At 39.5% G+C, this 25,995-nt stretch overlaps 1 protein-coding gene across 1 annotated transcript; it reads right to left on the bottom strand.

Annotated features, from left to right (window-relative positions):
- Positions 1-770: 770 nt before the first annotated feature.
- Positions 771-24,909, bottom strand: TENT5C (terminal nucleotidyltransferase 5C). Its single transcript, XM_074188553.1, has 2 exons — positions 24,660-24,909; positions 771-6,940 (listed from the first exon to the last, which is right to left on the bottom strand). Exon 2 carries the CDS (start codon positions 6,912-6,914, stop codon positions 5,742-5,744), a length of 1,173 nt encoding a protein of 390 aa, XP_074044654.1. The 5' UTR covers positions 6,915-6,940; positions 24,660-24,909; the 3' UTR covers positions 771-5,741.
- Positions 24,910-25,995: the final 1,086 nt, after the last annotated feature.

Below are 25,995 nucleotides of genomic sequence, written 5' to 3'. Positions count from 1 at the left end.
CTGATCAGAAAGAACCAAACTCCAGGCCGATTGCTATCATTGAAGGTGATACGAGGACATCCTCATAGCAGTTAAGGATGAATCAGTATAACAGCTTCTGGAAGTCTGATCTCCAAGTTGGAATTGCTAACAGTTATGAATAGAATGAGAATCCATTCTCCCTTCGTTCATGTCAATGAGAGACTTTAGGGAGCTTTTCTAACTCCCCAATATCAATAGTACAGCCAAAATTGAATATAAGGTAATCTGGCTGTTGGGTAAAGGCTACTGACCAACACAGTAGGAGTGAGTCAATAGGCTATCACCACAGTCTACACAATGTTAAGAAAAGGGCTAACAAAAAAACGTCAAAAGAAGTGGATCACTTGAATTCTCTGGAGAGGTCAGAATAGATGCACACAGAAGCTTTTGTACACAGCAGCAATGAGCTATCAATTTCCTGCCAGGAATTAACTGGCTGGGCATTGTTGCACATTTGCCATCAACACTTATCTAATTAGTTAACTAACATAGTATTTGTTAACATAATACTGGTTAACAGGCAAGAAATTTTTTTCTGAAAGTTCTGCTGGTCAAAGGATGAGGCATTAGTGGGACAGTACCTAAAACATACGTCAGAACCTGTGTCTTATGAATGACATGATCCATAAGGAACAACATTGATGATTTAGAATGACCTGACCTTCAAAGTATGATTTATCCACAGTAAAAATCCATATTACGTACCATCCACAGTACTCACATCAGTAAAAACACAATTGACCAGAGTGTTTAAAATAGATCTTTATTTCTTGATAAACTCAAAGCTTTTTTTTTAATAAAGTTTTAACACATTTTGCATTGACAAAAGAAAAGTGATTTCATCCATATTGACTGAGAAGGTTAGTGACCATTAAAAAAGAAGTAATTCCACACATCTTGGGTAGCTAACAAATCAAGAATTTCAATGGTTATTTGCTCTGTAAATTTAGAAAACTGAAAAGAATTTCCTATTTTGCCTAATAGACTAAAGGTGGGTTTTTTCTTAGTTGTATATATTAATTTGGAAACAAAAAAATTTTTAAAAATCTACTAAAAATGTTAGGAGTTCCTTTATCTGTAAAATTAAATTTCAGGCAAAAAAAAAACCAACACAGAAACCCACATCATTTAATTTATCTACTTCTTTAATGAATGATCTTTTAACCTTCCCATGCATACACTGGAGTAGATGATTACTCTGTATCTTTGTGCCAACTACCACACTTGGCTTTTTTTTTTTAATATTACTTAAATTATGAGAAAAATAAGTGATGAACAAGATTTAGGCACTTGAAATTTCTGGTTTCAGCAAAATTAGTCTTTCCTTTTCTTAATTTGTTATATTATACCCCTCTGAAAAAGTTTTCTAATATCTTTCCAGGCTTCCTTTGGTCCTCTGAATCTTAATTAGGGGAATTGGAATTTGTTCCAGAGCCAGCTATGACCAGAGTAGATACAATAATGTTCTGGCCTCTGCCAGCTTAAGGATATCTGGCTCTAAACTTAGAAATCTGAGTGTTTCTTCTCTCATCTTCTAAGAAAAGAATGTTTGTACCTTAGATAGGTTGATACACACACAGTGGATTTACTCTGATTCAGACTTAATAATCAGATAACCACTGTGAATGATAATGGCTCATAGTAATATATACTTTCTCCCACCCTGTGGTAACATTTTTATTAACATCACCCTAAGGAAGAAAAGGTTTGAAGAATCTAACTTGGGCCCCAAACAAAGACTATTCCAACGGGGGGGGGGGGGGGGGGGGGGGGGGGGGGGAGAAAGGAGAGGAGAAAGCACTACTCAAAAGGTAATTATTGTTCTTAAGAGGAAGGGAATATCTAATGACTTGAGGGTCACTTCTAGCTAAGAACAGTGATAGCGATACTACTGAAAATTCTATCCAACTATTACTACTGCCAACTACCACCATCATCATCACCACCACCACCACTAGTGCTAATACTATTATTCTACTATTATTACAACAAAGGTAAAGATTAGATATGAGTGTGAGAGTGCTACCACATGGAAGATGAATTCAATTTGGATCTTTGGCCACTGGATGAAAGATAACCATAAAAATCAAAAGATTCGGAAGAAAATTTGAAACTTCATCAAGCTGCCCAGTTGCTTCTGTACCATATATGATTCAAGAAGCATTTGATCCTTTCCTTAACCCTAAATAGACATCTCCCTCTTATAGGCTGTGAACCATACCAAGTTTTCCCACATGTGCCTTATTAATATGAGCTACACTGATTGAGAATGTTCCAGTGAAATGGTTTGGTCTAAGTGTTTGCCAGTGAATTTGAATATGTGATACTATCTGCCAAAGTCAGATTATGAAGGAAATCTGAAAGCTTGAGGCCCAGGAATTTTAGTGTGAATTCCTTTGCCAATATTAACAAAAAGGTACATTTCTTATCTCAGCTGACCACTCAAAAGCTGATTCTCAAGAATAAGTTAAGATTACACTGCATGTTTGCAAAAGACCAAAAAAAAAGGGGGGGGGGACATCTTAAGGACCCAACATAAATCAGGTGCTAATTAACATTCTAATACTTAAGACTTCTAATTCCCTCTGTGACTACCAGTTTCCTATTTTTCAAAATTAGAAAGAAAGAAAAAAGGAACCCCTGGATTTGGTATAAATATAGACCATGGAAACCACTACTGTGGCCCCCCACAAACACACCTTTAAGCAAAATGTCCAGTTCATTTGAAATTTAATGATTACCTGGCACATCCTTAAACTAGTTAAGGTAAACTATACAACTGAGCCAGAGATTCAGTTTTAGTGATCCAGTTTTGTTCTTCACATGTGGGCTAGACCATGTGGCACACTTAATTTGGAGTGAGCAAGCTGCAGCTTAGGCCACTTTGCTAACTCCTAAACAAGCATCTATCTGCAAACTACAAAAAGAATTTGATCAGACTAATCTCAGATAAGATTTTATCACAAGGGGGTTCCCCAATGTGCGTGTAGGTAAGGGTGATGATGGGTAAAGATGAGCAAAAAGTACCAGAAATGTTATGTGGGCCCCAAACTTGGATACTTTTCTGTCCCCACAGTCCCTCCATGACTCCTAGTATTTTGAGACAAAATAGAACACAATAATTAATCTTAGTAAAATCCTACATGTTCTAGATTATCTAAAGCATGTTCCAGATGACCTAAAATGAATATCTAAAGATGTTGGTACTCCTTCAAGAGGATGGAATAAAGACAAACTTTTCACAGGTAGGAACAGAAGAAATGGTCCTCTACTTCCTCCCCTCCCCCAACCACCCTGTGATCTGGACATTAATACCAGAGAGAAACAAGAGGTATAAGAAGAATGAGCTTTAAAAAAAAAAAAAAAGACAAACTGGGAATTCAATTATTTAAACTAAGAGTATAGTCCTGAGGTCTACCACCACCCTCATCCCCAAACTTATCTGGCAAGCCTCTGCCACAGCTTTGGTTACTATTCTGCCCCAAATGGATAATTTTAGTGCAGATGTATTGCCATTATCTAGCCAAAGACAGCTTATCGTAAGGCACAGATAATCAAGTGGTTTGATAAATTCACATTCAGTCTGTGTTACACCTGAAATTCTAAGGGACCTCAAACCAATCCCGTTCACACCTGAGCCCAGTCTTATAACTTAGCTTTGATTTAAAAGCAAGGAGTTCACCATAATTTTCCAAGGTCTTCTAAAGAAGCAAATGCAAGTTATACTGCTAAGGTGGCTTTTTATTCACCTTGCTAAAGTTAATACATTATGAGTGACACCCAAGGGGGGAAAACAAAACCAAGCTCACCCATCTGTCTCACTTGAAAAAGGGGCCAAGATATCACATTCCAGACAGAGCACACCAAACATGTCTTAGCTTTCTCTTAGATAGAGAAGTCATTGATCTTCAAGTATTCTTTCATTAAGTTAGCTTTGTCACGGCCTAGGATTTCTATGGCCATAGCACAGTGTCAAATTCAGGATCTTGGATTTGAATAAATCCCTTTGAAATCTGCCAACTAGGCTATCGTTTTCCTCATCATCTAAAATTGTTTCCCTGAAGTAGGAGATCCTATAAAAAGCTACAACATGAGATTCCTTCTCTGTAGGGAAGAATCTGCAGTGGTCTTTACACATGATGATCCTGGAACTCCTAACCAAATTGAGCAACAGAGCCACTCGCTAAACACTGTCTTTCCCCTAAAGTGCAGAATACATGATAATTACAGTCAATCAAGTCAACAGCACAGCTAAGGAAGATCTGGGAGCTTTTTCCACTCACTAAGCCAGTCCTTAACTTAGACCGGAGAACTGAGAACTTCATTTACAAATCATTATCCAAATGAGGAGCTCTGATCACTTCCAAGCTAGACTTCTGACTAAGCCCAAACTTCCTCCAGTCATGAGATTTAGAATAGCAGTCTAAATTCTACAGCCATTCTAGGAAGCCATAAGCATTCACTCAAGGAGTCTGTTCAATTCAAGGGAATCTTTGCACACATCATTTGGAATTTCAGATGAAATGATCCCTACTAGTCCAAATTCCTATCCACATAAACATTCTAAATTCAATTGCAGTGAATAGCAAGTTAAGGAAGTAGTTACATTACAAAGTCTTTTTTTTAGGGGGGAGGGAGAATATTAGCACTCAAAATATTTCAAATAAAGAAATTAAGTTGTCATATTTGGCACGGGATCAAAAGGGGTATCGCATCCTACTACAATACATCAACAGACATGGGAGAGTCTGTATGGGCCATTGTAGTACCAAAATAAACAAGACCACCCAACTTAAGTCTTTAAAAGCAAGACAACAAAACAAGTCAGCTATGGAGGGGAAAAAAAAGACTGGATGGAAGAAACAACCAAAAATTCATTCATTAAGAATGCTTGGGAAAAAAATGTCATTTGAACATTAATTCTCTAGTCACAACCATCACCCACCACCACCAATTTTTTTTTCTACTTTTAACATTGTCTTACATTTTATTTTTGTTTTTGAGTTACATTTCCAAGAAACCTTTTAGGTCATGCTTTAATAGTAACCTCACACAATTCTTTGGGATAGCACAGCAACTAAGTCACTTATGCCACTTCTAACCAGACCTCACTTGGGAAGCTGTTGGCCTTGGTTTAAGTGATGAAGGAAACCTTCAGTTCTGCCGAAAGGGGTTAAGTCAGCAAACAGAAGCAATTTGGCCTTAACTCAAAAATCCCCTTGGAACAAGAACAAAAGCACCCAAGAAGACCCTCACCTTTGTCATACGGCATGAATTCAAGAAAAACAGTTTTGCCCAAGCGTTAGCTGCTAAGGACTGTGGACAAGGGCAAAAACACAGCCTAGTTTCGATGCAAGATTGAAATGAGAAGACAGTCGACTTTTAAGGCTTCTCACTGCTCAAGTTAGTTTCCATTCTAAGTAACTGCACTGCCAATGGGGCTCGCTCCACAAGTGCATAAGGTTCAGGACCATGAAGTGTTAAGTGTGTTTTGGACAGGTCAGGTTCCAAAGTGGCACTGGAATAAGGGTCCCTTTAAAAGTTTTCTCATGCTAGATTGTAGACCCATTCGATGGGTACACAAAGAAAATAAGCAGAATCAGAGCTGAGTTCCCCTTTAAAAGCCAAACACCTGCATCTAGAAAGGCTCCCCTACACCTCCTGAAAGCCCTTGCCCTTGGGAGGTTTTGTTTTCAGAAATCCTCAAGTCAAGACATTAATTAGTTACAGGGCAGCCAAGTGGGATATGGCTGGCTGTAGGGCATAGGAGTGTTGGCAACATAGTAGTTGTTGAAGTTGCCATCACTGACGTAGGGAGCGGGCTGGTAGTAGCATGTGACGTTGGTGGCATTAGGAATGATGTTCTGCTCCGCCAGCACACGCAGGGCCAGGAGGGAGATGAGGTTGAGGGTCTGCCTCCGTTCATGTCCCATGAGACACACAGTGCTCTCATTCACAACCCGGCGAAGGATCATGAGGTAGTCATATTTGCTTCTCTCCTCTTCAGCAAAGTGATTCTGGAGGTAGGTCTCCAACTTCCTTTGTTGCTCCAGAATGTCTGGAAAGTCGATGAAGAATCTGGAACACATGTACCGTTCCAGGGTCTTGATTTCTTCTTGGTCTGTGGGTCTGAAATCCCGCACCAGAAGGTTACTATACTTCAGGAGTCCCCCACCCCTGATTTCTTCTGGGTTCTTGGTAGCAATCAGTCTGTTCTGGAGGTGGTCAAAGGCTGCCTCAAAGTCGCCATACACACTCTCCCCAATCACAGTGGGGTGGAAGTGCTCAGACATGGGATTGCTCGAACAGTCATAGTACAAAAGCAAAGAGTCCAGAATGATTTGGAAGGAGTCCACGCTAAACTCGAACTGACGGCGGATGGAATCTACAAACTTGAGTTCCACATTCCTTCCGTTCTTGTTGGAGAGGGAGATCAGGCTCCAACGGTCAGTGTCTGTGCAGACCTTTACCAGTTTCTGGACATAGGCCTCCTTAAGAGTCACTGGACTGATTTTTAGTTTGTTGACTCCCTCTGGCAAGAAGTTCAGAAGAGAACATAGAACAACATCTCGAACAAGCTGAAACTCTGCCTCTGTTGGAAGAGCCACATGAAAAATTAGGTCCAGGTCTTTACAACCCAAGCCATTGTCTTTGACCAAGACGTGACCAGCTGCAGAGCCATTCAGTCGAACATCCTGCACCTTGATTCCTGCCTCCTCCAGCCTGCTGCGGACAGTCTGAACAATATCCTTCAGTGTGATCTTCAGGGTGGGGAAGTTGCCCCGTCCATGGATTGGTACAACCTCAGTCAAAACTTCATTCAGCCGACTGACCTGATCCCAGTTCAGCACACTGAAGGACATGCAATCCCTGGTGTTTGTCTCATCTGCCATCTTGGGGTTTAGTCTTTCCAGGGAAACTGAAAGGAGGGAGGAGAAATCAAAGTTAGCATTTACTTCCAGGCAGCAAATAAGCTCAAATGAACTTAAGACTATTGGCTTGGGACACATTCTGTTCCTGCCAACACCACCTTCAATTAAGACTAGTTCCTCGAGGAGGGAGGAAGGTGGGGAGGTGACAACACAAGAGGCAGAGAAAAGCCATCTAAATGACACATCCATTATAATCAGATAGAAGAGTTCAAAAACTTGGCAAATGAAATTCCTCTCCTCTATTCTCAGGGAACAAAAAATAAGGTCCTAAGAGTGGTCCTCTCACTAAAAGATCAATCCTATACCACTGGTTCTGGACCATCATAGATCCTTATATTCTTGTGTAACCTTTGGAAAGAGTAGAACCCTCTACAGGTTATTTTAGAATAACAGAAAAATAGGGACTTTATTTGAGTAGAAGCAAGCATTAGATTTAGAGTCAAAGGCCTGGCTCTGCCAGACTGCATGACTCTGAGGGCAAGTGCCTCCTCTAATAACTTTCCCTACAGTTCTCCCTTTGAATCAATCAGTGATGAAGCGGGTGGTGACTGCTAAAGAATGGCTCAGTAATCACAGGACTTGGAGTCAAATCCTCCCTAAGACACTGTTTCTGGACAAGTCACAACCTCCCTGGATCCTCGTTTCTTCATCTATTTAAAAAAAGAGAGAGAGAGAGAGAGAGAGTTGGACTAAAATGAGATCCCATCCAGAAAACAGATCTATGATCTAGCATAGTCTGGGAAGGGTGGTCTGCTCAACTAAGTATTCCTGTTAACTACATGTTAACTAGCTAACATGTGAACTATATAAAGAATTTCCACCATCATCAACTGGAACCACTGAGATATGGATATGTCTGAATAGCTTTCTATTTACCTTCCAACTATTATTTTAAGAAATGGTAGAAACAGGGTGACTAGGTGGTGCAGTGGATAGAGCACCAGCCCTGGAGTCAGGAGTACCTGAGTTCAAATACGGCCTCAGACACTTAGTAATTACCTAGCTGTGTGGCCTTGGGAAAGCCACTTAACCCCATTGCCTTGCCAAAAAAAAAAAAAAAGATTAAAAAGTAAAAGAAATGGTAGAAATAAAAGTTAAGATTGTCTCCAGGCTTTAAGTGGAATGGATCTAGAAAGAAATAAAGGTTACTCCACCAAAGCTTTGCATTGAAAATCCCATTAGTCATTAAAATAAATATAAAAAATAAAGCAATTAGAAAATAAGAAGCTAGAGATGGCTCTGAACAACAAAAGGGTACTATATAACGTACTTGGTAAAATAATATTAAATTAGTGACTGAAAAAAAAAAACCCAGTAGATCTCATATTGCCTCCATATCTCCTGAACAGACCTTGACAATTGAATCGACAGAAATGAGAAAGAAATAGGTTAAAGTTTAGTGTATGTAGCTAATCTGACCTGCAAATACATTACAATGATTTTATTGTAGTTGCTGTGAACATCAGATAGTAGGTTTCCCACCCTGCTCAGTCTAATTTAGGGCTCAACTGATATATGAAAAACCTTTCCAAGATTTCTAAAGCATTTTTCTTTTGTTGGAAACTTAAATCTTTTAAGTAACAATCTTTGGGCTCAGATTATCTCAGACTTTCCATCCTTACTACAGTGCCAACTGATTTTGATTTTGAAAATGGTTATAAAGTCAATGAAATGAAGATTCTTCATTTCACAAAATTTTACTGAGCAAATATCTGTATGGTACATGAGCCACATTGTTTTAGATGTCCCATGAATACCAAATCTTACACAGAAGAGACCTCTGACTCAAAGAATGTATCATATAGCAGGGCAGAGGGCACATGCTTATCAGCAATATGTGTTAAATGCCTAAATGGTACAATTATTTTAAAAAATCTACTTCCAGCTGGGGTGGTCAGGAAAAGCATTGTGAAAGTGGTACCATTTATGATCGAGCTGAAAAGGTGAGAGAGAAGGAAGCACTCCATAGTACATAAGAGCCATGAAGTTTGGGGAAAGGCAATAGTCTAGGGACTGGAGAATCCAGACTGGGGAGGAGTATAAGAGAAAGCTGGAAAGGTCTCAAATTTCAGCCCAACTTATCTGAACTTTATTTCAGAAAGCAATGGAAGATCTAATGAAGATTTCTCAACAAGGGAACACCATGATCATAATCATGCTCTGAGATCAATCAACAGCAGAGAAGAATTCTTAAAGAGGAATTTCTCTAGGAAGAACTTTTTTAAAGTTTTTGACAAGAAAGCACTCTTCCTAATAAGCAGTATTCTATCACTCCCCCCCCCATTATAAATTAAATGTTTTGCTACTGTTTTATCACAGGACAAACTGGTAAGTTGCATTTTTAAAATTATTATAGGTACAATATTGACCCAAAGTGACTACTACTTGCTACACTGTAGTAAAACAGGATAATTATGCCATTTTCTAGTTTCTATTTTGACTTGTCATATCTAAGATTTGAAGGCAAGTTATTAGTTACAATGGCAGAATACTAACTTCAAATGGCATCATTCCTGTTGTTCCATTTCATACCAATTTCCAGGACTGCCATGTTTCATATTCCAATTCCTTGAGATGGTTGGGAAAAGGACCAATAAAGAGGTAAGAATACATCTTTTACCTCTAACAGTCTCCATACAGTATTTTCCATAAACATTGATTATTTGTGTATGATCACATACCCCCCCCCCCCAATCCCATTAGGGCAGGAAATCTGGTGCTTCAATCCCCAGTGTTTTGCTGCAGGGTAGGCACTTTTTAAATGCACACCACAAAACTTAAGACTTAAAAGCAACCACACTGTGAATCAAATTCAAATCTCCCAAGGCCCAGACACCGATCTTTTTGCAGGGTCACATGACTTAGCTGTGAGAGTTTTAATAAAAGCTTCATTTTCCTAAAAATCCTAAATTCTTTCAATCATACCATACTGCCTTCTCTCTAAAGGTATGATATCATAATCACATCATGGAAAGAGGAAAGCCTTCATCCCATTTATGATGTGTAATCCACTCCATCATTCTAAAGTAGCAGGCAAAGGAGATTTCACTGGAAAAACATTTGAGTAAACAATTTTAGTGCAGAAACTATCTGAAGAAGTTTAAGAAAATATTTAATAAGCACTACTAAGCAGTAGCTTCAATGCTTAGATTCAAGGTCTTCTCTTCCCCTAATATCCTTCTGAAAGACCTCCTTTAGACTTTTTGTTTTGCAGTGTTTGAGCTATTGAACAGCCTTCCTTCATTATTCTCTTTAATTTCCATAAGGGTTATCATACCAGCCCCAAAGGAACAAGAAAAAGTAGTCTCCCATATCAGTCTTCTCTTCCCATTAAATGGGTTTCACATGTTACTAAAGATGACTCCCACATGTAGGATCCCTTCCTCAGTAATCTATACCAGTTTCCTTGTCATCTTTTCATTTTTTTCAAATTCATTTTATTTTAGGATTAATTTTTTTTAATTTGAGTTCCATATTCTCCTCTTCTCTCCAGCCCCTCCTCCACCTATTCATTGAGGTTTGCTTAATATCACTAATAGTTGTTCTACTACAACCTCAAATTCAATGAGTCAAATTAAACTTTTCTTCCAATTTATTTGTTGATGGCACATATGTATCAATTTCCCAAGTCATACAGGTTTAGAAACCTCAGGGTCATCTTCTTGCACATGCCCTTCATCAAACGCCAGAATACTTTTCATCTGCTCCATCTTTTCATTCACTGCCACCACTAAGGACCCCAGACTAAGCCTTCAACTCTTTTCCTAGTGTAATCCTCTCCTAACTTATCTCTGCCTTTTCCAATCTTTCACAAATCTTCCTAATACAAAGATCTCAAATGAACATTTTCCTGAACAAAAGTTTTTAGTGCTTCTCTTTTTGTCACTCCTCAGTCTGACATTTAAAGTCTGCTATAATATGGGGTTAACCCACTTTTCCAGTCAAACTGGACTACTGATTATTTCCTTATCTCATATTTCTGCACCAGATTACCTCTTACCCCCCTCCCATGGTGATTGCTTTCTATATATCCACCAGCTTCATTTCAAACCAATGTAAGTATTTAATAAATGACAACTACATCCTTAGTGCTGGGACTAAGGAAGCAAAGACAAGATTAAAGACAATCCATTCCCTCTCAAAGAGGTCCTTTAAGGTCCTAGTCCATTACTACTACAACCTCCACCAAGCCTTTCTAGCCTCGCCATGTGTCCCCCCCCCAACTCTACATCAGCCCAAAGGGCTAGTCTCAAGATCCCTGAGAATTTTATGAGCCTCTCTCCCTTGGATCACTCTCCATTAACACCCAGCTCAAAGGTTGGAAAGGACTGGAACCATAAATGCCTAACTATTTGGTACTGAATTATTACCTCTTTAAAGAAAAAAAAATTGTCTTTGCATCCCTAATATGACACCTAATTTATATATATATATATATATATATATATATATATATATATATATATGTGTGTGTGTGTGTGTGTATTTATATATATACATATATATATATAATTATGCACGCACACACACACACACACACACACACACACACACACTATATGAGGGACTGAATTTCCTACATTGTGACAAATGGATTGCCAGGCCTTCACAATGACAGCCATCACCACCACCATCAAATATTAAGTGTTTTTAATGTCATGCTAGCTATGTTTGTGGTCAAAATTCTTTTTACCCAGAATGATCTTTAGTTAAGCTTCTATTTGTGCATTCAATATTATTTTAATAGCAAGACACTTATTTACAAAAATGAAAGAAATAAAATAAATTTGGGAAAAAACCTTTAAGCTACAGTGTACCCATCATTATCATAGTCCCATTCCACATTTATATTTCTAAATGCTTTGTATTCCTGAGAAGCCCTTGCAGTTTTGTTTGATTTGCTCTGTCACATGCTAAGATATTCAAGAACTGGATAGTTACCAGTTCTTGAATTTTCACACACACACACCCCCCAAGTTGGGTTTTTTTTTAATCTAATGATCAAATATGGACCTGTCTCTGATATACTATCTTTGTAACACTGGTACAAGTTGCTTTACCTGAGTATTCCAGGCAGCGAATTCTAAATTAGAGAAAAGGTGTCCACCAGCACTGGTAGAGAACTTCCTCATCTGAGAAATCCCAGGTCTATTCTCTGTCCCTATCCATGTTTAGTTTGAGGATGGTTTGGAGACCGCAATGCACTGAACAATTCTAGGGGAACCCCCTCAATATGCATCCTAGGAATTTTTTATGCTTATATTTACAATAATTATAAAATTTTTCAGTCTTGTCTTGTAGATACTTAAAAGAAGTATTATTAAGTTATATTATTAAGAGTACTTAAGTAGTATTAGGTAGTTCACTGGAGAGAGCATGGAGCTTCAGAAAGACCTGGGCCTCAAATATGTACTAGCTGTGTATGGGAGACCTTCCAAGTCATTTAAACCTATTTGCCAAGTTGCCTCAATTGTGAAAACAGGGAGGAGAACAGCACCTTCATCCAAAGGTTTTTGTGAAGATCAAATGAAATAACTTACAAAGTGTTTAGGGTGCCTGGCACTTACCAGGCACTTTTTATTTCATACTAAACACTATATGGAAACATTATTGTTATTAATGATATTATACGAGTGGCAATATAAGAGGTCAAGAGGTTCTATGATAGCTTCTTTTGAGTCCCAAAGAGTCATTCTCCAAGTTTTATCTAACCTACAAGAGTAGAAGTCACTTCTAATCACTGTCAATTTGTATTTTCCAGTTTCTCATCATTTTGAGCACGAAGGATTTAAACTGTAAAAGCTGCTCAAGAATGAAGAGTGACATCACACTAATCTATTTTTTACTGCTAATAATGCAATTATCAATCACTAACTAATCCTTGTTAAGTGAAAAATGATTTCTCTAATATCTATTCTCCCCCCTCACCACCATGGTAACATATTTAATAATTTTAAAACTGGGTCAACAATGATGATATTGGGGTAGATGTCAGGACCCTGCCAAAAAACTGAATTCAACTAACAGTTTTGGTTGTAACTACTTTGGATCAGCACATAGATAATCCCTACATAAAAGAATCATGTGATATATCACCTATATCAGATCACTAGCTGTCAAGAGGGGAGGGAGGGAGGGAAAGAAGGGAAGCAGAAAAATATGGAACTCAAAATCTTACCCAAAAAATGAATGTTGAAAACTATCACTGCATATAATTGGAATGATAAATAAATTTAAATTTAAAAAAAGAGTCACATGAAGCAGTCCAGTTTCATTCCCAACGCATAAACAACTCCACTCACTAATAGGGAAATTCCAATGAACAGGATTAATATTTGAATAGTGACCAGATTAAAGAGTCTGGAGTCAAGTAGATTCACATGAACCAAAATATCCACTATTTCCATACTGTCTGAAGAACCTCTATAATCAAGTTAAACATTCATTCACAATGAGGTGGAAAGAAGCCAATGACTTCATTCAACTCATGGATCCTTATTAGACATAATATCCTTATTATAAAGTCATGAGATCATCAAGCTGTAGCTCAATTGCCAAGCAACGTATGGATCCTACAATCATTGATCCAACTCCTGGTGAATTTGTTCAGCCAAGAGTCAGAAGGACCCAAATTCAAACCCAGCCTCAGACTTTTAGCAGCTGTGTAAATTGGGGAAAAGTCATTAATCTCTGCCTCATTTTCCTCAACTGTTGTCTTATTATGTAATTCTGCTATATCTCATACTACACATCTCTTCCTTAAGGATATGATTTCTCTCTCTCATCACATTCAACTTAGATCAATGCATACTATGGGAACAACGTAAAGACTAACAGACTGCCTTCTGTGGGGGGGTTGGGAGAGGGAAGCGAGATTGGGGCAAAAACTGTAAAACTGAAAATAAAACCTTTCTAAAATTCAAAATAACAACAACAACAACAACAACAATAATAAGTACTACCTCCAATAATAAACATTACCTCCCAGGGTTGTGCAGATTAAGTGATTCATAGTAGGAACTTAATTTATTTCCTTTCTTTATTTCTGATTTCTTGCAAACTGGTAACCTCTCTTTCCCTCAGCTCCATTACTCCCATCATGTTACAGTGGAAAAAGAAATTATCACATACATGTAAGAGACTGAGGCACAGTAAGTAGGTTCTGGCTCTAGAATGAATATTTTCAAGGTGAGTATCTAAGACAATTTTTCCCCCACTTCTAGGCTAAGTCTTTCTCTGCCCTCAAAATCTGAATAGAACACTGTAGAAGTTTTAAGAGGATGCCATAAGAACAAAGAGGACAGAGAAAACAGAGATAAAATATGGCAGGTATAAAGATGGATAACTCCTTCAATCAGGAGTCTAGGTCCAGTCAAAAAGTATTTGAGTAGAATCTACTCTCAAACCAGCACTTTGGGTGATGAAAAAAAGTTAGAGATATGGTCTTTGCCGCCAAAGAGACTAATACAAGAGGAGAAAAAGATCCATCCATGTACATGAAATCAAAAAGAGTATATAAACTAAGCACTTGATTTCGTGGATTATAAATATATACTACAGAATTTTGCCTGTGATTATAGCTCCTGAATGATGGCAAGTTTATACTAGTGGTAAAGCTGATTCAGAGTATTCAATTCCATCAACAACTAAATTCAAAAATCTGTTTTTATGTTTTTAACTAATGCAAACAAGGACATAATAAATATCCACCATACAGTCAATCTGCATCAGATGCTTCAAGGTATATAGAGGGTACACATAAGCCTTGCCAAAAGGACCTTATAGTCTAGGAGAGACCACTAAACATGAGTATAGAACATTTAAGACAAACACCCACAGCAGTTTCTACAGAGACAAACTAAGATCATAGTATCAAGGAGAGCAATTGAGTGAAAGTCAGTGAAGGTCTGGCGAGGCAGAGGGCATTCTAGGTCTAGGTGGGAACCTGGAACAAACTGGGTGGGAGTGAGCTTTCTAAGTTTTAAAGAAATCTACATGTAAATTGATAATAGGTAGAATAATGGTATTAATAAAACAAAGAGACAACCTTGTCTCCAGGAGAGAGCGTGTATACGAAAAGAATGAGGAAAACAGTTAAATACGGCTACTAAGGTATATTATAGAGAGCTTTAAAAGCCAGGCAGACCAGCTGAGATTTGATACTGTAGGTAACAGGAAGCTATTGAAAGTTTCAAAAAGCTCCTTCCCCGTGTAGTTTAAAAAAAAAAAAATTCTGTTAAGAACAAAACAAAACACTAGATTTGGGGACATATCCAGCCTAGCTGGAGCCAGAAAATAAAACTATAATTAGAAATAGAGATGTGAGTGTTTCTATTCTTTGTTTAAAGAAACAATGACTAAGATATGAGGTCAGAAAAACTAAGTTCCTTTTAGAGGAATATGACAAAACCCTAAAGGAAGGCATCAAACCATTCAGGATCCATAGACTGAAGGACTTCAGGGATCTTTTGGGATCAGAAAGAAGCAAGAGTCCAGGATGACCAGATAATGAATAAGGGAGCTGGAATAATCTACCATCTAAAGAAGCAGACAGAGCTCAGAGAAACTTAGAAATTAAGAGGAAAAGGTTGGATTGATGTGTAGAAAATGAGTGAGGTGCTGGAAGTGCTGGACAAGAAGGGAAGAATTTCTATGCCTAAGACTTTCCAGGATACCCAATACCAGCTGAATTGGAATTTCCTATAATTTTGACAAAAGTATTTTTCATCCAAGGGCAAGTTAGTAGACAAGGCCCAGAAAGAAAATGACCCTAAACTTAAAGCAAAATGGAAAGGGTTCTATGTGAGCATTATACAATCAGAATCATTAAGAAGAACAGTGACCCCAAAGGTCACAACTTATGGGTAACTGACGGAAGAATAAAATAAAAACACCATGGAGTAGTCTACAGGGCACTTGATATATGTACCATAAAACAAATAAATATTAGATGTCTTACACTATTCTATAGTTTAAAAACTACATGAGAAACCCTCAAAGGACAGTAATATTAGATATATGCTTAAAAATAGATAATGCAATGCTGTAGAAAAATGGGAAATAGTAGTCTTTCTTTATAACTAGGTCAGACTCGATTCAAACCCTCGACTAAGTTCTTTGTTTCAGAATCCTATCTATATGATTGACTGCCAAAAGTTATCCACAGGGAAATGATATGATAAGCAGGAAATAATTTATCTTTTAAAGGCAGCCCTGGGAATCCTCCCTACCCTGATAGCCTTAGCACCAAACAAAACTCCTCACCATACAAACATGCCACCCCTTCCCCCACCCAAAAAAAAATCTCCATTTTTTGCACAGGCTATATAGAATTGTGTTCTTAATACTGGACAGGTCAAAGCTTCCTATTTTATTCCACCTCTTATTTCTGCCAATACATTTTTTTTAAAAATTTGAACAAAAAATTTTACCCATTAGCCTTGGAGAAAACACCTTTGTAAGACAAGGGGAATAATCTCTCCTCTTTTCAGTTTTCCAGTCACTGCTCTCCCTTGCAAAGTCATTTTCCCATCCTTCCCCTATTCTTTTTTAAGGGGGGAGGCTGGAGAAGGAAGATCAGAAGTGTTCCTCCCAAGATGATTTACTATGACCTCCAATCCCACTGAGGACTTCACCACCCCCTTCCAGCTGCAGAAGTCACTCCTTGGAAGCCCAATGAAAGAGTGGGATAGAAAGGAATCTGGAAATGGAAGCAGGATGGGGTATCCTATGAAGGAGTGGGTTTCCAAGGAACTGGTAAGTCTGGAGGCAGAGAAGATAAAGGAAAAGAGCAAGTGGATAAATTAGTTCCACCACCCCCCCCCCCCCAAGTCCAAAATTCTGGCACCTAAGCATTCAATCTGAAAACTAAGGGAACTGGTGTTCTTGTTTTAAATTAGCTGGAGCCAAGGGCAAGTGGAGGCAGAGCACAAAACAGTTGACACTTGCTACTTGGGTTGAGTCTACCAGTCTGTGGTAGGGAAAGCAGAGGGATCCTGACAAACCAGGATGAAAATGCTGTCCCTAGGAGGGGAAGCCAGGAGGGAGGATCTGGATTTCCCTATTCTGTCTGTGTTAGTGAAGAGGGGGGGAGTTTAAAAGGGAGGGAAGTGTTGGCAAAACATTTTTTCCAAAGCATATCTCTCCGATTCCTCCCTTCTTACCCGCCTCCAACAGTTCGGGAGAGAACAGATTTTTAACACATCAAATTCCCAACTTCTGATTGTTCTTTATACTTGAGTTGCTTCTTAAGTTAATAACAATAACAGCAGTGCATTATTTACATATAGTAAGAGAGTTGATTTCTTCCCAATAGTTTAATTTCTTTTTGTGTTGTTATTTTTTCATTGTTTTCAGTCCATCAATTTAATATCTTCCCCCCCCTTTCCAAGAATTTTAGGGAGTGTAGTCTATCAGTGAGACCAATTCTGTATCTGAACACCCAAGGACTCTTATCTTCAAAAAAGGGTTTTGGTTTTTTTTTTTTGGTTTGTTTTTGCAAGGCAATGGGTATGTGACTTGCTTAAGGTCACACAGGTAGGTAATTATTAAGTATCTGATGCCAGATTTGAACTCAGGTCCTCCTGAATCCAGGGCCAGTGCTCTGTCCACTGTGCCACCTAGCTGCCACTTATAATAGTCATATTTTATTTATACCATAGGAAAATTATTTTGATGATCAGGATTAAAGCAGCAAAGAGAACCTGACTATGCCCCTCCTTCAGTTATCAGACCCACTCTGCTGCTTTCCAGGAAGCCCCTGCCCCATGGTTATCCCACTTAACTCCCCACACTTCTGCTCTACAGCCACAGGAAGGCACTCCCCTTAGTAGAAAGTAAGGTATTGTAGGGGAAAAGGTGTGCCTAAAAGCAAGGCCACAGGTGGTCATGTCCCACACTTTATAGAATTCAGCCACCTGTGAATTTTTTCAGCCTTATCAGTATCCACACCACCATACAATATCAAATGTGTACTTAAAAGTCAAAAAATTCAGTTCCATTCTCACAGCAATTGAGATACTGCCTGGTTCAATGGAAGATCCTACTCCAGAAGGACCCAAAAGTGGTTCAGCTTTAGGATTCAAAGTTAAAGAAGTTGGACCTAGGGGGTGAAATGGGCTTTGTTCCACGCTTTCTAGTGTGAGCTTAAGAGATCTAGCAAATTTTTTAAAAACTATGCTGTAAACCACACCCCACAGAGATACCTCCCTAGGAGACTTCTAGCCAACTTGGAGATGTGTTCTAAATTGGTGTCCAGCCAGTCCTTCAAACGCTCATGCCCAAAGTAACATGGCTGAAGAGATAAGACTAGAAGAAATTACAGCCCTGTGACTGCGGGACATAGATTTGGGGTTGGGAGGAATGAAAACAGAATCGGCAACAAACCCAGACAGATAAGCTGAGGACATTACAGAAATTGAATTGTTCAGATTAGCCCTTTCAGGCAGTTCCAATAAACTGTGCATCAGTCATTAAACATCTATTCTGTGGGGGGAAGCTAGGTGGCAACAGTGGATAGAGCACTGGCCCTGGAGTCAGGAGGACCTGAGTTCAAATTCGACCTCAGACACTTAATAATTACCTAGCAGTTTGAGTCACTTAACCCCATTGCCTTGCAAAAACCAATAAATTTTATGCTTTCCTGCACCATGCTAAGCAAACAAAAGTAAAAGGCAGAGAAGTGAGAATAGTCCCTGCCCTCTCTATAGCTATATACAAATTAGAAATGTGCAGAATGAATTAGAAATAATCAATAGGTACTAGGAATAGAGGAGCATCAAGAAAAAGCTTCCCATAGAAGATGGTGTTTTAACTAGAAGCAAGGCAAGGCAGACACTAGAGGTGAGGAGGAAAAACAGGACAAGCATGAGAGATCACCAGAGAAAATGCCCAGAGATGGGAGATGGAATATCTTGTTCAAAGCTAAAGCATATTAGACATTTTCATGATAGCAAGATCCAAAAAGTTCTCAAGTAAATTTTGATTAGAAGAGTAGCATTAACCAGCTTTGTGTGAGATATTTAGATAAATCATAAATCATAGTTCCATGTGGTTAATTAAGAGAGAAAAAGGTTATTCTTTCTAACAAGATAATTGCTATAGTTAGGCATTGAGACTTTTTCCTTCCCCAAGATTTTAAATATCCTCAGAAAAAATACACAAGGTGCTGGGAAAAATTACTGTAACGATGCTCTTCATATCTCACTCCGAGCGTAGATGTACACACACACACAGGCACACATACACACCCCTCTCACAAGTTTCTGGAAAAGCATGCCAACTTTAGCATATAAGTTCATTTTCTTTTTAGAGTCACTCACTGAACAGGAAGCTCCTCAATCTTTGGGGGTTCACCCTAGAGTATGATGCTCTAAGGAGGACATTTTATATCCAAGAGGGTCTTACCTCAAAAGCACTTATTTTATGGTTCTCTTTCCTCACTATAATGTTCTCAAAAATAAAAAACATGAATAGTTTAAAAAAAAAAAAAAAGGATTTCAGGCATGGGAGAGCCCTGGTCCATTGCCAACCAATGTCCTTGGCGGTGTTATAAAATTCAGACCTCCAATCCGAGTTCACTCTACATTCATTTCTCTTTTGTAATTCTTGACTTCTGCTTAGAATATAAGATATTGAAGCAAGCAACCCTGGGAGAGACCCGAGAGAAAGGAAGGTAAGGTATTTAGGTAGTGTGAAAGACAGAGGACTAGGCCTGGAATCAGGAAAACCTGAGTTTAAATCCTAGCTTAGGTACCCCTGGGCAACTCACTCCAACTGTCTAAGTTTCCTCAACTGTGAAATTGTAATTGCAACTATCTCACTTTTATTGTAGATCAAATATGAAATCAAATATGAAAATATTTCTAAATAAACATTTGCTTATTGGACAGGTAACAGAATTAATTATAGGTTCAATTCTGGGTTCACATCATAAAACAATGACAAAGACAATCCAGAAGAAGCTAACAAGGGATAGTGACCCATACTAGGAGAATTACAATGTTTAGCCAAAAAGAGAAAACTTGGAGGGAAGTGTGATTGCAGTCATCTAGAATTTGATGGATTGTCATGTTGAGAAAATTCTAGCCTAGTATTTAATATTTAGTAAGCACTGAATTGCAATTGTTCATGGGATCCCAGAAAAAAATACTTGGAAAGAAGTTAGAAAAATTGGGGCTCTGAACAAAAAACTCGGTTGTCTTTTTCTGCAGGTATCCCAGAAAAAGGCTAGATGATGATATACTTGTTATACCACAGAAGGAAGGAGTTTCTCAATTTTGTGCTCTGTATTATGCTAAAATTCTATGTTTTGCAAACAACTGAAAGGAGGGGAAATCTACTCCAGTCTTAGATTCAAAGGTCTTGGGGGGGGGGGGTTCCCTGTATCCCAAAGGAAATAGAAAGATGGGGGGGAGGTAGATAGGAGGTGGAGAGGTGAATGCTGCTTAGTTCCCCACCCCCCTGAAATGGCAAGCTGCCAACCACTCCTTTAATAACCCTTTGTCTACCCTAGAAAGACACAGTGCATGCTCTGTTTAGAGAAGCCTCTGCTGGCACACAATTGCTGTTTCAAAGCAAGGGGGAAAGTTGTGTGGGTGGGTAGGAGGATGTCATGTGGAAAAAGTTCTGTTTTCTTCTTCAAATGCTAGGGAGAAGGACCAACTATGTGAATGTGGAATGCCTTCTCTCCTTTCTAATAGGGACAAGAACATATACCTATGGGAGGAACTGGAGACTTCTGCTGCAAAAAGAATATTAACCAATTGAGGTAAAAACACGGAATAAGCAAAGTTAATAAGGAAAGACACTTTAGAAGGCCATAGCTTTGAGCTAGATTTTGATGACTAAAAGAAGATTAATCGAGAAAAGAGATGACGTATTAGCAAGCATTTTTAAGATGTATTCAAGGGATGGTAGATGGATTAAAAAAAGACCTGCAAAAGGAAGCTGGTTGAGATGGATTGGGCTGAGATTAATTATAGCATAAAAAAAATTTTAAAGGGGCAATTTTTGAGTGGGATACTCTAGGATTAGCTAGAATGGCAGGAAAAATTAGGAGGAGTCAAATGTCCAAGAAGACAGAGAAGAGTTAGTGATAACAATAGCTTGTGCATACTGCTTTCAAGGTTTGCAAAGTGCTATCTGTAATATTACCAACCACAATACATCCTTACAGCAACCATATGAGGCAGGTGTTTTTATTATCCTATTTTATAGATGAAGAAAAATGTCTGAAAGAAGTCAAACCACTTGTCCAGAATCCAACAGCTAATTAAAAAATGTCCAAGGCAGAATCTGAACTTGAAGTCTTCCAGAGAGACTTCAATGCTTTATTCACAAAGCCAAATAGTGAAGGAGTCCAGAACAAAGAAAAAAGGTTCACAGATAACCTCAACAATGGAGAAAAGCTCAATGGCATAGATAAGAACATTTGGAGGGAGTAGGGACTGTATCTTTAACAACCAGCTATACAAAAGGGACTGTGGCAAGCTTAGCAGAGGCTATAAAATTATCCAACAACTCAAACTCCAAACGCAGTCAAAATAAATTCATTATCCTTATTGCTGCCTTCCGTATGTCACTTTTGTTTCAATTCCAGCCCAGGGTTATAATAATTATCACTATCCCAAGAATGAATGGCCCTGAATCTTTCTCCCAAGGATCACAAATGAAAAGATAAACTGTGAACAAGGAGATAAGGCTCCAAAATGCTTTTTTTTTATATAGATTAACATGATATAAAAGTAAACCATTAATTACATTATTAGCAGAAAGATTATTACCCCCTCAAACAAAAGGATAATTATTAGCATCTTTGGCCGAAATCATGGGCTGGATTTTGTTTTTAGGAGTTTTTCTTAATTCAGTTCAGTTTTAGTAGTTTTCCCACCATGTCTTTTCTCCTTTCTACAAAGCTTTACAAATAGATCTAAGTCTAGTACTGTAGTCTACAATGGCTGTTCTAATAAGTTTGTATGACACAACACAGGCAAGAAAGGTTGTGGGGTCTTTTTTGAAAGCTCTTAGGTTTGAGTTTTGTTTTGTTTTTTAAGTCCTTCCTAAAGATGTTTACTTCAGGGTTAGCTAATTAATGTTTCGGATGTAAGAGCAATTCTATGCTTTTTAGATAAAATAACTTGGGAGTACTTCTAAAGAAATCTGGTTGACTTGACTGTTAACATGGTTAACACTGTTGCCTCATCCAAATTCAAGGCAACTTAAAAATCTTTTTGACATCTTCATACTATGTTTGAATCATCTTAAAAAGATTTCTCTCCAAGTAACACACTTTCTCTTAGATAGTATCTTAGGTATTATCTTTGTAACACCCCACTACCTAGACTTCAAATGGCTACTGAACTCAACAAAATTAAGACATTGCTTAAGCACCCTACTAAGATCAAAACACTATGCCAGATGGACACACACACACACATACACACACACAAAGACATAATCCAGAAACTATTATATTACTCTTCCTTGTTAGCCTTCCACAGAGAGTTCAGTGAAGACTCAAAAAACCATATAACACTCCCCTCATTAAATCAAGTAACATTAAAAAATTGGAGTGTTTCATATAGAAATCCATCATCATCAACAGCAGGCCCACAGAGCTAGCAGGAAGCAGACAAGCGAGCTTAAGTCTTGATATGAGAACCCAGCCTTACCCGGATACAAAACCACAACATGAAATATTTAAAATGACAACCATTGTAATTGATGTAGGAATTTTTTGTTAGATGTGGCTTTAATTAGAAACTAGTTTTTCACCAATTAACAGCTGATCATTTGAAAGTATTTAAGCTATTTCACTAGGGTTAATTTAACACAACTTACACCTAGAAGAAAAGTAATGAATATTCCTAGCTTGACCACACAGAATCTACTTTATTTTGATGGTTATGTAGTAGTTGGTACATCTATACTTCCTAATTTTCCTTGACTAATAGACTATCTTAGATTTTTGGGGAGCATTCAAAGGAATTCTATACTACAGACACACACACACACACACACACACACAGCCCTAAATCTCACCTACACAGGTAGCCTACTGGTGTTTCTGTAGTTTGGGGATAGGCTCTTAAAAGTCAGGTGACCGTAGGATTGTGAAGAACCATTAAAAAAATTACAAGATAATAGTATCCTTGCACACAATATCCAAAGCTTTTCCAAACTCTGCAGGATCTAAACACTTCACAAGCTCCTGGAAACCAGAGATTGTCTCATCTTTGTGAACTCAATCCCTAGTTCATCAATTATTCTAAACTCATAATTGCCTCATTAGTGTTCTCAGGTGCTAAATAATTTGAGGACAACACCAGTGTCTCCTTCATTCTTAGAGACTCAACATGATTTTGTTAGGGTTATAGATAACTGTATTAAAGCCTGAGTCATTCTGAGCCTTACTGACAATAATATTCAAGAGCTCTGCAAATGGCAAATAAATCAGCATGTTAAAAACTCAAGATGTCAGATTATGTACGTAGTCCAACCTCCCTCCCCCATTTTACAGGTTAGGACTATTAAGAGGAGAAATGAAGTGATTTCTAGGATCACACAGGTAATACAAGAGGCAAGTTTTGAATGTAGGTCCTGTAAACAATCTGAGACTTGACAATCAGGGGAAAATACCACCTGTTGGGGATATTGGAGTATCTGAAACCATCATCTTTTCCTAAAAGAATACTTTGTTTAAATTATACAAGTACTGTATCCCGTCCTTTCCCCAACGTTTTTCACCCACACTTGCTACAGCAGCTGAACATAATAACGATGATATACTAAAGTGACATTACTTACAGAACGGATATAAATCCAGTGCTAAATTCCTGCCAGAAGGCAAGATGGATGCAAGGTCATTTCCCCCCACTCCCTACATTTTCTCTAGTGCCAAGCTATGATCATGCAAAACAATCACACAGTAAAATGGGCTTTGCGGGGAAAAAAAAAAAAAGACAAAAATAAACAGCTTCATTCTTGTCTATTAGAGCTGAGTGGGAACGGCAGGTCTCGTTCTGCGCCTTGGATCCCCATTTTGGAAGGGTGAGGAGGCTGCGGCTCCCCGAGGCCGGCTCCTCCAGTGCCTCCGCTCTTGTAGTACGGAGAAGCGGCCCTTTCCCTGGAAGGCTTAGTAACACGGTTTCCTAACTTTTATGGCTTGCTATAGGGTCAAAAGTTAAAAAAAGAAGAAATACGCAGAAAAGGGTCCTTCGGGTGACTTGGCGCTTTTGGTCCGTAGTTTGTGTCTGTTTTGCCAAAAGTGCGCTTTTTCCGACTCATCCTTCACGATGGCACCCGCGCCCCTAAGCCTGGGTGCCCAAGGGGGGGAGGGGGCCCCCTCCCGCATTCAGCCCACCCGAGGGCGGCCGGGGCTGCTTGATGAGCCGCGGCTGCCAGGGCCAAAACAGCAGCTCCGGGGCCGGGGGGCCCCTTGCCCCCCACCAGGCTGTCTGCGCGGTGGCGACCCCGAGCTCTTCCCTGCGGCCCCCTCCCCGTTGGGGGTCCCGGCCCGCCACCGCCTCTCGGGGAGGAAATTCCGCGCCAGCCCGTCCCCTTCCCCTGCCCGGGGGCTCCGGACAAGTCGGGCCGGATCCGCTCCTCTCCCCGTCAGCCGCGGGCGGCCGTGGAAGCGGGGTTCGCTCGAGCCCCCCGCCTTGCCAACGGCGGAGGCGCAGCCCCCCACAGCAGGGCCCCGCTCACCTGGGCGGTGGGTGGAGTTGCTGTTCGGAGGAGGAGGGCGAGGAGGGGACCGCGGCGATGGTATCAGCGCGTCTTGGCCGGCGGTAGCCCCGGCGGGAGGGGCTCGGTCACCGCGAAGCCCGGGAACCGGCACCGAGTGAGCCGCGCCGCCGCCGCCCCCTCCGCTCTTATACGGGCCTCAGCACGCCCCGCCCCCGCTCCGCCCCTCGCTCCGCCTCCCGGAGGCAGCAGAGGCGGGGCTGGGGCGGAGCGGCCGCCGCCGGGATCCTTCCGCGGGCCGCCTGGGGAGGCGGGGCGCAGAGCGAATGCTGCCGCTGATTGGCCGAGCCGCATCAATGGTTGCCCGGAGACCGGTAAATTATCGGAGAGGGGCGGGGGAGGGCCGCAGAAAGGGGACTGCGCAGGCGCCGCGGTCACTAGCCCTGTGCTTGCCTGCCGGGTCTGGCTCTGCCGGTCTTGCCCCTCATTCAGTCCCAGTGATATCTCATCACACCGACTCATCTATTAGAACTTAGTCCTCCTCGCCTTTTCCCCTCTTCCTCCCTCTCACTCCTTCCCACTCCCAATTCACTCTCCCTCAAATCCTAGAATTAGAGTCAGCGGGACCTTAAGCCGACCTGGGGACCAGAGCGGCTCATTCCCTCCTTTTATTCAATTTAAATACTAGGCTCTGTTTCTAAATACTCCTTCCTTGGGGAAATACATTAAAAAAAAGATACCGTCCATCCAGTAACTTTTAAAGTTTTTTTTAACTTTTTTGGTTAATAAATTGTGATTGAACACAGCTGACAAGTATAATCACAAAAGTCACAGCTCAAATGGATTTCCCCCAAAACCTCCATCACAAAAGAGAGGGGGTTTTTTTTTGGAATTTTAGTTTATTGGAAAGAGATTGCATCTTGATTTAATTTTATTTTTATGCTAACACTTGTTACTACTTTGGAATTTAGTTTTTTTTTTTTTGGAAAGAGATTGCACCCTGGTTTAATTTTTTTCATGCTAATCACTCTTCAAAGCTATCCCCACCCATCCACTGTCATAAAACCCACCTTTATAATAAAGAAAAACCAATGTAAATAGTTTTGCTAATAGTTGTTTTTTTAATAGAAATCACTCTTCAAAGCTATCCTCACCCATTCACTGTCATAAAATCCACCTTTATAATAAAGAAAAACAATGTAAATAGCTTTAAGTGCTATTAGGAGTAAAATCATTGTTTGAGAAAGGAGGGGCATCTCTTCATCAGGTCATACAAATCTTCACATAATTCTTTGAATTTTTATATTCACATTTTTGCCAAAATAATATTTTATTATGCTTGTAAGTCATGATTTAT

The sequence above is a fragment of the Macrotis lagotis genome, chromosome 5, assembly GCF_037893015.1.
Source record: "Macrotis lagotis isolate mMagLag1 chromosome 5, bilby.v1.9.chrom.fasta, whole genome shotgun sequence".
In the NCBI taxonomy this organism is placed as follows: domain Eukaryota; kingdom Metazoa; phylum Chordata; class Mammalia; order Peramelemorphia; family Peramelidae; genus Macrotis; species Macrotis lagotis.
The sequence above is the reverse complement of the archived record's forward strand: the minus strand, read 5'-3'. Positions and strand labels throughout refer to the sequence as shown.